The 14,885-nt window shown below is 42.7% G+C and overlaps 1 protein-coding gene across 3 annotated transcripts in view; it reads left to right on the top strand.

Annotated features, from left to right (window-relative positions):
• Positions 1-14,885, top strand: part of LOC137371904 (protein mono-ADP-ribosyltransferase PARP14-like) — a 78,436-nt gene that overhangs the window by 29,768 nt on the left and 33,783 nt on the right. For all 3 annotated transcript variants that reach the window (XR_010975300.1, XM_068034924.1, XM_068034923.1), the window contains 3 exons: positions 1,987-2,035; positions 3,633-3,767; positions 8,229-8,291. Coding sequence is in view for 2 of the 3 variants with exons in the window: in XM_068034924.1 (XP_067891025.1) it covers positions 1,987-2,035; positions 3,633-3,767; positions 8,229-8,291 (247 nt within the window). In the remaining variant the exon portion in view is untranslated. The remainder of the gene's footprint in view (positions 1-1,986; positions 2,036-3,632; positions 3,768-8,228; positions 8,292-14,885) is intronic.

The raw sequence follows: 14,885 nt of genomic DNA, 5'->3' as shown, positions 1-14,885 counted from the left end.
GGGATAGTGATTCAGCATCAAGGGCAGGGGAGTGGCTCTCAGCAGGCACCCCCCCCACCCACCGCCCCCTTCCCAATGCCAGATTCCTCCATCAGGCAGTAAGTGCCTTTGGATGAGAGAAAACTGGGAGCCGGCAAGCAACTCACAGGAATTTTGCTTGTCTTACTTCCCATGTGGTGACAAGTCCACCTGCTGCTAGGCTAATACCAGCAGAGGCAGGATGAGGCCCTCAACTGGGCATTAATTGCCCACGTAAGAGCCTCAATTTCCTGTCATGGACTTAACTGGGGTGGAGGCGAGAGGTGGCTAGGTCCCCACCCGCCACCGTCCCACCCACCACCATCCCACCCGATTAAATGCTCTCCCCACCTTCAAACTCACCACGGGGGATAGCATCAAATCCAGCCTTATCTTTAATTTCTTTATTCAGTCATGGCTTTGCAACTTTTTCAATGGAGTTTTTAATTCCTCAAGGGAATGTATATGAATAGAAAATTTTGAATTATTTGTTTATTTAAATGTTTGTTATTGCTTAGCTATATCTTACATTTACCTCATCCAACTCACCCCTCACACCTCTGTAACTGGCTTTGTTTAAACTTCAGACCCTAGTTTCAGACTTAACCACGTCACTCTTAAACTTGATATAAAATTCTATCATATTATCATCAGTCTTTCCCAGAAGATTCTTTACAACAGGATTACTAATTAGCTCTGTCTCATTGTACAATACTAGATCTAAAATAACCTGTCCTTTAGTTGGTTCCTTGACATATTAATCCAGAAAACTGCCTCATATGTATTCTATGAACTCCTCCTCCAATCTACTTTTAATAATTAGTTTGCCTATATATAAAGGTTAAAGTTCTCCCAGGATTATGATCTTACAGGTTTTTCTAATTTCCTGATTTTATTCTCTGTCCAAGACTCTGATTACTGTCACCGGGCCTATAAACTATTCTGCTTTCCAGGTGCCTGCTGCAGGCACAAGCAATTCTCGACCCTCAAGGAAAGTGCTCACAATCCCCTGGATTAGTAAAGAGTTTGGAGAGCTGCAATCAAGAATCTTCATTCCTCTTCTTTCCGCAGGCACATGAAAGAAAAAGCAGCCCTTAAAAATTTAGTTGTGTGTTGAGCAGATTTCTGGCTAAAGTTGCACTGTAAATCCAAAGTTAAGGCCTGCCCTGACTCTGGAATTATGTGGAGTGATACTTCCATCTGCAGGGAGTCGCCATTTTGCTGCAGTGTCAGTTTAGGTCTTTAATCTGTATTTAGGTTGCATTTACACAATAATTATTACATTAGTATCAAGCACCCCTTCCTTCCAGGAGTGCTATAGATGTTATTTAAGTGCACCCTGACATGGTCTTCATTTCATTTACCATCAGGAAATAAATACCACGGCCTGAAACATGAGTTAAGCATAAGGCACTTTTAACATGCCAACTGTTCTGAATCATGACCATCACGGAGTGTTAGATATTCTCAGAATGTAACCAGTAGCATACAGTTTGATAGTTTTTATTTATTTGCTCACCAGGAATACAAATTTTATTTAAGGTAATTATTATGGTAATGATTAGTTAGAGAGACTCAAGGTAGAGAATAAGACAATATTTGTACTATAGAAAGCTTAAAATCTACTTTATTTTGCGATGTTTTTTATTTTATACTGAGTGGAAATAATTTTAAAAGTTTGATAAAATGAACAGCATTTGTCACAGTGAAGTAGTGAGAGTACAAACCTATTGTAGCGACTTTTTCATCTCAAGAAATTGTTTTTTCGCCCCAAACTGTTTTCAGTCTCTCTGATATTATATTTGGGAATTCTTCACATCTCAAAGAAAATTAATTTAGACATTGAAATAGAATAATACTGCATTCATTCGACATTAGAGAGCAGGATGCTTTAAAGATTTCTGTTTTATTAATGAATTCAGGAAATTATATCAAATAACCTCTTTTCTTCAAATTTAAACATTTTAGGGTGCAGCACAGATGATTGCGAATCCACAACATAGTTTCATCCCACCAGGTAATGGTAAATTCCATTCTCCCTGAAAAACTATCCTCTTTATTTTTACAACAAACCTGTACCTAATCCCTGAAGTAATTCTATAAAGAGGTAAAATGTAAACTTCATATTTAAACATCTTCATAAATGGTGTTTGTTCAAACATGTATATGTGATACTGCTCACGGAAAACCTCCTATGTATAGTTTTACATATTTCTTACTGAATGTCCTGCCTCAACAATGGATATGTCGTAATCAATAGGTCAGGAATGCTGCAGGCCTGTTTCTAAATACATTTTTCATAAAGCTACTGTTAATTGTATTCATTTTAGCAAGTACTAAAGTACACAATAGTGCTGATCTCAAATTCCACATCTTTTTTTTATTCATTCACGGGATGTGGGCGTCGCTGGCCAGGCCAGCATTTATTGCCCATCCCTAATTGCCCTTGAGAAGGTGGTGGTGAGCTGCCTTCTTGAACCGCTGCAGTCCATGTGGGGTAAGTACACCCACAGTGCTGTTAGGAAGGGAGTTCCAGGATTTTGACCCAGTGACAGTGAAGGAACGGCGATATAGTTCCAAGTCAGGATGGTGTGTGACTTGGAGGGGAACTTGCAGATGGTGGTGTTCCCATGTATTTGCTGCCCTTGTCCTTCTAGTTGGTAGAGTTCGCGGGTTTGGAAGGTGCTGTCTAAGGAGCCTTGGTGCATTGCTGCAGTGCATCTTGTAGATGGTACACACTGCTGCCACTGTGCGTCGGTGGTGGAGGGAGTGAATGTTTGTAGATGGGGTGCCAATCAAGCGGGCTGCTTTGTCCTGGATGGTGTCGAGCTTCTTGAGTGTTGTTGGAGCTGCACTCATCCAGGCAAGGGGAGAGTATTCCATCACACTCCTGACTTGTGCCTAGTAGATTGTGGACAGGCTTTGGGGAGTCAGGAGGTGAGTTACTCGCCTCAGGATTCCTAGCCTCTGACCTGCTCTTGTAGCCACGGTATTTATATGGCTACTCCAGTTCAGTTTCTGGTCAATGGTAGCCCCTAGGATGTTGATAGTGGGGGATTCAGCGATGGTAATGCCGTTGAATGTCAAGGGGAGATGGTTAGATTCTCTCTTGTTGGAGATGTTCATTGCCTGGCACTTGTGTGGCGCGAATGTTACTTGCCACTTATCAGCCCAAGCCTGGATATTGTCCAGGTCTTGCTGCATTTCTACACAGACTGCGTCAGTATCTGAGGAGTCGCGAATGGTGCTGAACATTGTGCAATCATCAGCGAACATCCCCACTTCTGACCTTATGATTGAAGGAAGGTCATTGATGAAGCAGCTGAAGATGGTTGAGCCTAGGACACTACCCTGTGGCAGATTGCTGGTAATCTGTAAACTCTAAATTTGTTGCCAATTTGGATCTAGAATAGCCAGCTACCTGTTTATTAAACTGTCACATAGATGAAACAGGTAATTCAATAGTCTGCCCTTGTTTAGGTGCATGGCACCATTTTAAAAGTTATACAAGCATTTGAAGGACAAAAGGTAATAGCATCCTTCACACAGTTCCCAACATGAACTGACAGTATTTATGATACTAAGTGAGAGCAAATCTCTTTGTTATTCTCCAGCTCAAAAAAGTGGACTGTTGCCTACACAGCTGAAAATCCATAATGTTGTTGTGGAGGTGAAGCAAGGAGACATAACCCAGGAATGTGTGAAAGCAATAGTGAATTCCACAAATACAACACTGAATCTCAATTCCGGTAAGATAACTTTTATTTGTATTTAACCTTTAGATCATAGAATCATAGAATGTTTATAGCAGAGAAGGAGGCCATTTGGCCCATTGTGTCCATGCCGATTTTCTGCGAGCACAGCTCAGCCATTTGCACTCTGCCACCTTTTCACTGTAGCACTGCAAATCTTTTATCTTCAGATAATTATCCAATTCCCTTTTGAAAGCCACGATTACCTCCACCACACTCACAGGCAGTACATTCCAGATCCTAACGAATCACTGTGTAAAAACGTTTTTCCTCATGTTGCCATTCGTTCTTTTCCGAATCACTTTAAATTGGTGTCCTCTGGTTCTTGACCCATCCGCCAATGGGAACAGTTTCTCCCTATCTAATCTGTCCATACCCCTCATGATTTTGAACACCTCTATCAAATTTTCTCTCAACCTTCTCTTCTATATGGAGAACGGTCCCAGTTTTGTTAATCTATCCATGTAACTCAAGTCTCTCATCCCTGGAACCATTCTTGTAAATAATTTCTGCACTCTCTCCAATGCCTTCACATCCTTTCTAAAGGGCAGTGCCCATAATTGAACACAATACTCAAGTTGAGACCAAACAAGTGTTTCATAAAGGTTCATCATAACTTCCTTGCTTTTGTATTATATGCCTTGATTTATAAAGCCCAAGATCCTGTATGCCTATTAACCACTTTCTCAACCTGCCTTGCCACTTTCAATGATTTGTGCACATGTACCCCCAGGTCCCTCTGTTTCTGCACCCCTTTTAGAATTGTATCCTTTATTTTATATTGTCTTTCCTTGTTGTACCTACCAAAAACTACCACATGATATTTCTCTGCATTAAATTTCATCCTCCACATGTCCACCCATTCCACCAACATATGTCCTCTTGAAGACTATCATTATCCTCCTCACAGTTCGCAATACATCCAGGTTTTGTGTCATATGCAGATTTTGAAATTGTGCCCTGCACATCAAGTCTAGGTCATTAATATAGATCAAGAAAAGCAGTGGTCCTAGTATCGACCCCTGGGAAACCCCACTATATACCTTCCTCCAGTCTGAAAAAAAAACATTCACCACTACTTTCTGCTTCCTGTCACAGAGCCAACTTCATATCCATGCAGCCACTGTCCCTTTTATTACATGGACTTCAACCTTGTTGACAAGCCTGTTATATGCCACTTTTGAAAGTCCATATACACCACTTCAACCACATTACTCTCATCAGCCCTCTCCGTTACCTCATCGAAAAACTCAATCAAATTAGTTAAACATGATTTGCCCTTAACAAATCCATGCTGGCTTTCTTTAATTAATCTGCATTTGTCCAAGTGACTGTTAACCTTGTCCCGGATTATCATTTCTAAAATCTTTCCCTTCACTGTGGTTAAATTAACTGGCCTGGAGTTGCTGGGCTTTTCCTTGCATCCTTTTTTGAACCAGGGTGTAACATTTGCAATTCTCCATCCTCTGGCACCACCCTTGTATCTAAGGAGGATGCATCTCATCCGGTCCTGGTGACTTATCAACTTTTAAGTACAGCCAGCCTTTCTAATACCTCCTTTTATCAATTTTTAGCCTATCCAGTGTCTCAACTACCTCCTCTTTCAATACAATTTTGGCAGCATCTTCTTTCTTGGTACAGACAGATGCAACGTACTCATTTAGTACCTCAGCCATGCCCTCTGCCTCCATGCATAAATTCCCTTTTTCGTTTCCAATCGTCCCCACTCCTTTTACCACTTTTTTACTATTTATATGGCTATAGAAGACTTTTGGATTCCCTTTTATGTTCACTTCCAGTCTTTTCTCATACTCTCTCTTTGCTGCTTTTATTTCTTTTCTTACTTCCCCTCTGAACTTTCTGTACTTAGCCTGGTTCTCACTTGTGTTAGAAACCTGACATCTATTGTATGCAAGTTTTTCTGCTTCATCTTACCATCTTTTTCTTTTGTCATCCAGGGAGCTCTGGCTTTGTTTGTCCTACCTTTCCTCCTCGTGGGAATGTACCTTGACAGGACTCGAACTATCTCCTCTTTAAAGGCAACCGGTTGTTCAATTCTAGCTTTGCCTGCCAATCTTTGATTCCCTTTCATTTTGTACTTTAAACAGTTAATAAAGGCATTCTATCTTGTAATATGATCGATTTGGTGAGTTTTGCTAGTTAAAGAATATCAAAACATATGAGTATGAAATTCAAAACTTCTGTTGAGATTCTGGGATCTGAAGAAGTTTAAAAAAAAGGAATGGAAAGACAATGGGAAACTGGGATTTCATTTTTAAAGTTGACTGTAGGAGTGGTTTTAATTTGAATCTTTGGGAGTTGTTTTTTTTATGCCCCAGTATTTGAGATGCAATTACCTATTGCCCAGTTGTCTTGACACTGAGCCAAAGTTTACACGGTCACAAGTGGGTTGTGGAGTGATGCACATGTCCAGTGAAAGAATTTGGAAAAAAGTTCGGGAGATCGTTCCATAGACAGCAAAGTGTTTTTTTGAATGGTTACTAGAAAATTAAAAGGTAATAATTTCGTTACCCATTGTCAGATGTCAGCTGTTCAGCATTTAATGAGAAAAATAGGACTTTTTTCACTAGAATTTTAGGTTGTAAGTGTGAAACTGTTAGTAATGGTTGTGACTGCTTTTTTGGGATAAGGTGAATGTCCGTTTCTGGTATGAATATGTTAACTGGCTTAATTTGGCAATTACTGCCACTGCACCCATGAATTTGCCAAGGTTTGGAAGTTAAGTTGAGAGTAGGGTTGTAGCGATGGTGCATGTTACTCAATTAAAACAACTGTCCTAAGATTCATGATCAGAAGTGTCGCCAATGTTTTGAGTGAGTTGTCAGAAAGGTTCTTTAGGGCTATTTCTTTTTTTTAAATTGACAGTAAACTCCCTCAATTGTTTTCTTGATCTCAGGATATACAACTGTGACTGAGGTTATGCCACTCACTATAAGCCAGATAATAGGACATACTTGCCTCTCCTGGAGATGATTCTCTGGATTTTCCCTTCCTCATTTTGGGGAAGTTCCTAGCCTCTACTCAGAGTGAAACTATAAACTCAATGGAGTTTCCAGATTAAGCCATTACATATATACAAACATACGAATTAGGAATAAGAGTAGACCACTCAGCCCCTCAAGCCTGCTCCGCCATTCAACAAGATCATGGCTGATCTAATTGTAACCTCAACTTCACATTCCCGCCTACCCCCGATAACCTTTCACCCCCTTGTTTATCAAGAATCTATCTACCTCTGTCTTTAAAATGTTCAAAGACTCTGCTTCCACTACCTTTGGAGGTAGAGAGTTCCAAAGATTCACCACCCTCTGAGAGAAAAAAAATTCTCCTCATCTGTCTTAAATGGGCAACCCCTTATTTTTAAACAGTAACCCCTACTTCTAGATTCTCCCACAAAAGGAAACATCCTTTCCACATCCACTCTGTCAAGACCCCTCAGGCTCTTATATGTTTCAATCAAGTCGCCTCTTACTCTTCCAAACTCCAACGGATACAAGCCAAGCTTGTCCAACCTTTCCTCATAAGACAACCCGCCCATTCCAGGTTTAGTCTAGTAAACCTTCTCTGAACTGCTTCCAATGTATTTACATACTTCCTTAAATAAGGAGATCAATACTGTACACAGTACTCCAGATGTGGTCTCACCAATGGCCTGTATAGCTTAAGCATAACCTCCTTACTTTTGTAATCAATTCCCCTCGCAATAAACTATAACATTCTATTAGCTTTCTTAATTAAATGCTGAACCTATGTATTAAACTTTTGCGATTCATGCACTAGGTTACTGAGATCCCTCTGCATCTCAGAACTCTGCAATCTCTCACCATTTAGATAATATGCTTCTTTTTTATTCTTCCTGCCAAATGGACAATTTCACATTTTCCCACATTATATTCCATTTGCCAGATCTTTGCCCACTCACTTAAACTATCTATATCCCTTTGTAGCCTCCTTATGTCCTATTCACAACTTACTTTCCTATCTATCTTTGTGTCATCAGCAAATTTAGCAACCATACCTTCTGTCCCTTCATCCAAGTCATTTATATAATTGTAAAAAGTTGATGCCCCAGCACTGATCCCTATGGCACACCACTTATTACATCTTGCAATCCAGAAAATGACCCATTTATGCCTACTCTCTGTTTCCTGTTAGCTAGCCAATCTTCTTGCCATTCCAATGTGTTATTCCCTACACCATGAGCTTTTATTTTACATAATAACCTTTGATGTGGCACCTTATCAAATGCCTCCTGAAAGTTCCACCTTCTTTGTTTTCATTTATTTGCAGTAACAGCATGTTATATAAGTGCAAAAAGGAAAGGGCCGCATGGCCTGACCACTGACTATGTATGGAAAGAAAGCTCGCCCAAAATTATTTGTCTTGATTAGAAATCAATTAGTTATCCACAAATTTTGTTGTGCCATTGTTTTTTAGGTGTCTCTGGGGCAATATTTGCAGCAGCTGGCACGACCGTCACGGATGAATGCAAGCAATTGGGTAAGTTACAGATATATAAAGATATGCATTATATTAAAAAACACCTCCAGAGTACTAGAGGTTTGCGTGCTTTTGAGACATACAATTTATATCAGCAATCTCCAATGATCACAAATTTTAACATTATGTACATAATTGAAGGTCGACAGAGCAAGAATTTTCTCTCTGGTATTGGTCATGAGGACCTGATGATATGGCTAGAGTGTTCAAACTAGATAGGATTGGTCATGGTCTTTGTCAGTATGTAAAGTTTAAACTTTGAAATTGTTGCACATTTGGGGCTGGATTTTCTGTTTGGAGTTGTGACCCTGAAATTGGGATCAAATGAGGGTCCCTACCTCGCACCGCGTCGGGAATAGTCATCCAACAGCGATTTTTGGTAAGCTGTGAATGTGGAGGGTCAGCCACTTCACTGGATGGCCAGCAGCGGCACCTGTGTCCCTACGGACTTGGTGGGTGTGTGGGGAGACCGGGTCCCGAGCGGGTGCCAGGCTCCTTAGACAGCACCTTCCAAACCCGCGACCTCTACCAACTAGAAGGACAAGGGCAGCAAATACATGGGAACACTACCACCTGCAAGTTCCCCTCCAAGCCACACATCATCCTGACTTGGAACTATATCGCCGTTCCTTCACTGTTGCTGGGTCAAAATCCTGGAACTCCCTTCCTAACAGCACTGTGGGCATACCTACCCCAAATGGACTGTAGCGGTTCAAGAAGGCAGCTCACCACCACCTTCTCAAGGGCAATTAGGGATGGGCAATAAATGCTGGCCTGGCCAGCGTCGCTCACATCCCATGAATGAATTTAAAAAAAAGTCCATTGGAAAAAGAATCAGCTCCTACAGTCATATTTCCTATGAACTGAAACAACATCTAATGCGCACGTTAATCTGGGATGACATGGCCCAAGAGAACAAGAAACCTATTTCTTGCATAATAAAATCAAAATACTGCAGATGCTGGAAATCTGTGCCAGTGTACAGGATGTTGAGAATAGTGAGGTCAGGGATAAGGCTACAAGGACGCAAGAGGGCACTGGCAAGCAAGAACCTGGTTTAAAGTGTGTCTACTTCAACGCCAGGAGCATCCGGAATAAGGTGGGTGAGCTTGCAGCATGGGTTGGTACCTGGGATCTCGATGTAGTGGCCATTTCGGAGACATGGGTAGAGCAGGGGCAGGAATGGATGTTGCAGGTTCCGGGATTTAGATGTTTCAGTAAGAACAGAGAAGATGGTAAAAGAGGGGGGGTGTGGCATTGTTAATCAAGGAGAGTATTACAGCGACAGAAAGGACGTTTGAGGACTCGTCTACTGAGGTAGTATGGGCCGAGGTTAGAAACAGGAGAGGTGAGGTCACCCTGTTGGGAGTCTTTTATAGACCTCCAAATAGTTCCAGAGATGTAGAGGAAAGGATAGCGAAGATGATTCTTGACAGGGGCGAGAGTAACAGGGTAGTTGTTATGGGGGACTTTAACTTTCCAAATATCGACTGGAAATACTATAGTTCGAGTACTTTAGATGGGTCAGTTTTTGTCCAGTGTGTGCAGGAGGGTTTTCTGACACAGTATGTAGACAGGCCAACCAGGGGCGATGCCATATTGGATTTGGTACTGGGTAATGAAACCGGCCAGGTGTTAAATTTAGATGTAGGTGAGCACTTTGGTGATAGTGATCACAATTCGGTTAGGTTTACCTTAGTGATGGGCAGGGACAGGTATATACCGCAGGGCAAAAATTATAGCTGCGGGAAAGGAAATTATGATGTGATTAGGCAAGATTTAGGATGCGTAGGATGGAGAAGGAAACTGCAGGGGATGGGAACATTCGAAATGTGAAGCTTATTCAAGGAGCAGCTACTGCGTGTCCTTGAAAAGTATGTACCTGTGAGGCAGGGAGGAAGTTGTCGAGCGAGGGAGCCGTGGTTTACTAAAGAAGTTGAAGCGCTTGTCAAGAGGAAGAAGAAGGCTTATGTTAGGATGAGACGTGAAGGCTCAGTTAGGGCGCTTGAGAGTTACAAGCTAGCCAGGAAGGATCTAAAGGGAGAGCTAAGAAGAGCAAGGAGAGGACACGAGAAGTCATTGGCGGATAGGAACAGGGAAAACCCTAAGGCTTTCTATAGGTATATCAGGAATAAAAGAATGACTAGAGTTAGATTAGGGCCAATCAAGGATAGTAGTGGGAAGTTGTGTGTGGAATCAGAGGAGATAGGGGAAGTGTTAAATGAATATTTTGTGTCAGTATTTACAGTAGAGAAAGAAAATGTTGTCGAGGAGAATACTGAGATTCAGGCTACTAGGCTAGATGGGATTGAGGTTCACAAGGAGGAGGTGTTATCAATTTTGGAAAGTGTGAAAATAGATAAGTCCCCTGGGCCAGATGGGATTTATCCTAGGATTCTCTGGGAAGCCAGGGAGGAGATTGCAGAGCCTTTGTCCTTGATCTTTATGTCGTCATTGTCGACAAGAATAGTGCCGGAAGACTGGAGGATAGCAAATGTTGTCCCCTTGTTCAAGAAGGGGAGTAGAGACAGCCCTGGTAATTATAGACCTGTGAGCCTTACTTCGGTTGTGGGTAAAATGTTGGAAAAGGTTATAAGAGACAGGATTTATAATCATCTTGAAAAGAATAAGTTTATTAGCGATAGTCAGCACGGTTTTGTGAAGGGTAGGTCGTGCCTCACAAACCTTATTGAGTTTTTCGAGAAGGTGACCAAACAGGTGGATGAGGGTAAAGCAGTGGATGTGGTGTATATGGATTTCAGTAAGGCGTTTGATAAGGTTCCCCATGGTAGGCTATTGCAGAAAATACGGAAGTATGGGATTGAAGGTGATTTAGAGCTTTGGATCAGAAATTGGCTAGCTGAAAGAAGACAGAGGGTGGTGGTTGATGGCAAATGTTCATCCTGGAGTTTAGTTACTAGTGGTGTACCGCAAGGATCTGTTTTGGGGCCACTGCTGTTTGTCATTTTTATAAATGACCTGGAAGAGGGTGTAGAAGGGTGGGTTAGTAAATTTGCGGATGACACTAAGGTCGGTGGAGTTGTGGATAGTGCCAAAGGATGTTGTAGGGTACAGAGGGACATAGATAGGCTGTAGAGCTGGGCTGAGAGATGGCAAATGGAGTTTAATGCAGAAAAGTGCGAGGTGATTCACTTTGGAAGGAGTAACAGGAAAGCAGAGTACTGAGCTAATGGGAAGATTCTTGGTAGTGTAGATGAACAGAGAGATCTTGGTGTCCAGGTGCATAAATCCCTGAAGGTTGCTACCCAGGTTAATAGGGCTGTTAAGAAGGCATATGGTGTGTTAGCTTTTATTAGTAGGGGGATCGAGTTTCGGAGCCACGAGGTCATGCTGCAGCTGTACAAAACTCTGGTGAGACTGCACCTGGAGTATTGCGTGCAGTTCTGGTCACCGCATTATAGGAAGGATGTGGAAGCTATGGAAAGGGTGCAGAGGAGATTTACTAGGATGTTGCCTGGTATGGAGGGAAGGTCTTACGAGGAAAGGCTGAGGGACTTGAGGTTGTTTTCGATGGAGAGAAGGAGGAGGAGAGGTGACTTAATAGAGACATATAAGATAATCAGAGGGTTAGATAGGGTGGATAGTGAGAGTCTTTTTCCTCGGATGGTGATGGCAAACACGAGGGGACATAGCTTTAAGTTGAGGGGTGATAGATATAGGACAGATGTCAGAGGTAGTTTCTTTACTCAGAGAGTAGTAGGGGCGTGGAACGCCCTGCCTGCAACAGTAGTAGACTCGCCAACTTTAAGGGCATTTAAGTGGTCATTGGATAGACATATGGATGAAAATGGAATAGTGTAGGTCAGATGGTTTCACAGGTCGGCGCAACATCGAGGGCCGAAGGGCCTATACTGCGCTGTGATGTTCTAATTCTAATTCTAATTCTAAAAACAAGAAATGCTGGAACCACTCAGCAGGTCTGGCAGCATCTGTGGAAAGAGAAGCAGAGTTATCGTTTCGGGTCAGTGACCCTTACAGAATGGAATCAAAGACTGACAGGAAAAGAATCACAGAATAATACAGTGCAGAAGAGGCCCTTCGGCCCATCAAGTCTGCACCGAAGCATTAAAGACACCTGACCTGTCTACCTAATCCCATTTGCCAGCACTTGGCCCATAGCCTTGAATGTTATGAAGTGCCAAGTGCTCATCCAGGTACTTTTTAAAGGATGTGAGGCAACCCACCTCTACCACCCTCCCAGGCAGTGCATTCCAGACTGTCATCACCCTCTGGCTAAAAAAGTTCTTCCTCAAATCCCCCTTAAACCTCCTGCCCCTTCACCTTAAACTTGTGTCCCCTTGTAACTGACCCTTCAACTAAGGGGAACAGCTGCTCCCTATCCACCCTGTCCATGCCCCTCATAATCTTGTACACCTCGATCAGGTCACCCCTCAGTCTACTCTGCTCCAGTGAAAACAACCCAAGCCTATCCAACCTCTCTTCATAGCTTAAATATTCCATCCCAGGCAACATCCTGGTGAATCGCCTCTGCACCCCCTCCAGTGCAATCACATCTTTCCTATAATGTGGTGACCAGAATTGCACACAGTACTCCAGCTGTGGCCTTACCAAAGTTCTATACAACTCCAACATGACCTCCCTGCTTTTGTAATCTATGCCTCGATTGATAAAGGCAAGTGTCCCATAAGCCTTTTTCACCACCCTATTAACCTGCCCTTCTGCCTTCAGAGATCGATGGACAAACACACCAAGGTCCCTTTGTTCCTCGGAACTTCCCAGTGTCAGGGCATTCATTGAATACTTCCGTGTCACATTACTCCTTCCAAAGTGTATCACCTCGCACTTTTCAGGGTTAAATTCCATCTGCCACTTTTCTACCCATTTGACCATCCCGTCTATATCTTCCTGTAACCCAAGACACTCATCCTCACTGTTAACCACTCGGCCAATCTTTGTGTCATCCGCGAACTTACTGATCCTACCCCCTCACATAGTCATCTATGTCGTTTATATAAATGGCAAACAATAGGGGACCCAGCACAGATCCCTGTGGTACGCCACAGGACACTGGCTTCCAGTCACTAAAACAGCCATCTGTCATCACTCTCTGTCTCCTACAGCTAAACCAATTTTGAATCCACCTTATCAAGTTACCCTGGATCCCATGTGCATTTGTTTTCTTAACACGTGTTATCTTTAAGGAAGAGATGCTTCAGGTACAGGCTAGGAGCATTCCAACAAAGGCAAAAGGTAAGGGAACCAAAAATAGGACTGCTTGGAATACAAGAGAGATAGAGATTATGATGAAACAAAAAAAGAGTGTGCAGGATGCTTGTCAGGTGAATTCTTCAAGTGAGAACCAGGTCATATACAATAAGTTAAGAGGGAAGGTGAAGAGGAAAATAAGACTGGCAAAGAGAGAATATGAGAATAGAATGGCAGTCAACATAAAATGGAACCCCAAAATCTTCTACCAGCATGTATTAAGAGGTGGAGTGGAGCCTATTAGTGACATATGCTTATATGCTTAGAGGCACAGGGCAGGCCAGTACACTTAATGAATATTCTGTACCGGAATTTACTAAGGAAGAGGAATCTGACAAAATATCTGTAGAAGCAGAAAGAGTAGAGGCAATGGATAGGGTAAAAATTGAGAGTTAAGGGGCACTGAAAAGGCTGGCTATGCTTAGGGTAGATAAGTCACCTGGTCTGGAAGGCTTGCATCCCGGGTTGCTAAAGGAAGTGGGGTGGAGATAACAGAAGGGCTTTCCATAATCTTCCAATCTTCCTTCGGTACAGGGAGGTGTCAGAGGATTGGAGAGTGGCAAATGTAACACTCATATTTAAGAAAGGGTGTGAGGTAAAGCCCGGCTCGGGTCTGCAAATGAAACCCGACCTGGGCCCAACAGAACCACATCCGACCCCAAGCTGACCCGGCCCGAGTCCTTCCATTTTTTCCCACGCCAGACCTGACCCAACCCGACCATCAGTTAACCTACCTTCATTTTTTCTCTTTGTTCCTTACCTGCACAAGCTTAAAATAACTGTAACAAAGCCACCTTTAAAGTCCTTAAAGTAAATTAACATTGAAGTCACTTACCGGAGGTGGGGATAGAGTGTGTCTGCCCCGGCCTGACCCAGAAGTGCGACCCGATCCAACCTGAACCCGACACATGTCGTCGGGTCCCATCGGGTTCGGGTCGGGTAGCCGGCCTTTAGTGTGAGGACAGTCCTAGCAGCTACAGGCCAGTTAGTTTAATATCAGTGGTGGGTAAGGTTTTAGAAACAATAATAAGGGAAAAAATCAACAGGTACTTGGAGAGATTTGTGTTGCTTAAGGATAGTCAGCACAAACTTGTAAGAGGCAGATCATGCTTGCCGGAGGTGGTGGCAGGAAAGGGGAGTTAAGGCCACAATCAGATCTGCCATTATCTTATTGAATGGCAGAGGAGGCTTGAGGGGCCAAATGGCCTCCTCCTATATAATAAAAGCAAAATACTGCAGATGTTGGAAATCTGAAATAAAAACAAGAAATGCTGGAACCACTCAGCAGGTCTGGCAGCATCTGTGGAAAGAGAAGCAGAGTTAACGTTTCGGGTCAGTGACCCTTCA

The sequence above is a fragment of the Heterodontus francisci genome, chromosome 7 (assembly GCF_036365525.1).
Source record: "Heterodontus francisci isolate sHetFra1 chromosome 7, sHetFra1.hap1, whole genome shotgun sequence".
In the NCBI taxonomy this organism is placed as follows: domain Eukaryota; kingdom Metazoa; phylum Chordata; class Chondrichthyes; order Heterodontiformes; family Heterodontidae; genus Heterodontus; species Heterodontus francisci.
The sequence above is the reverse complement of the archived record's forward strand: the minus strand, read 5'-3'. Positions and strand labels throughout refer to the sequence as shown.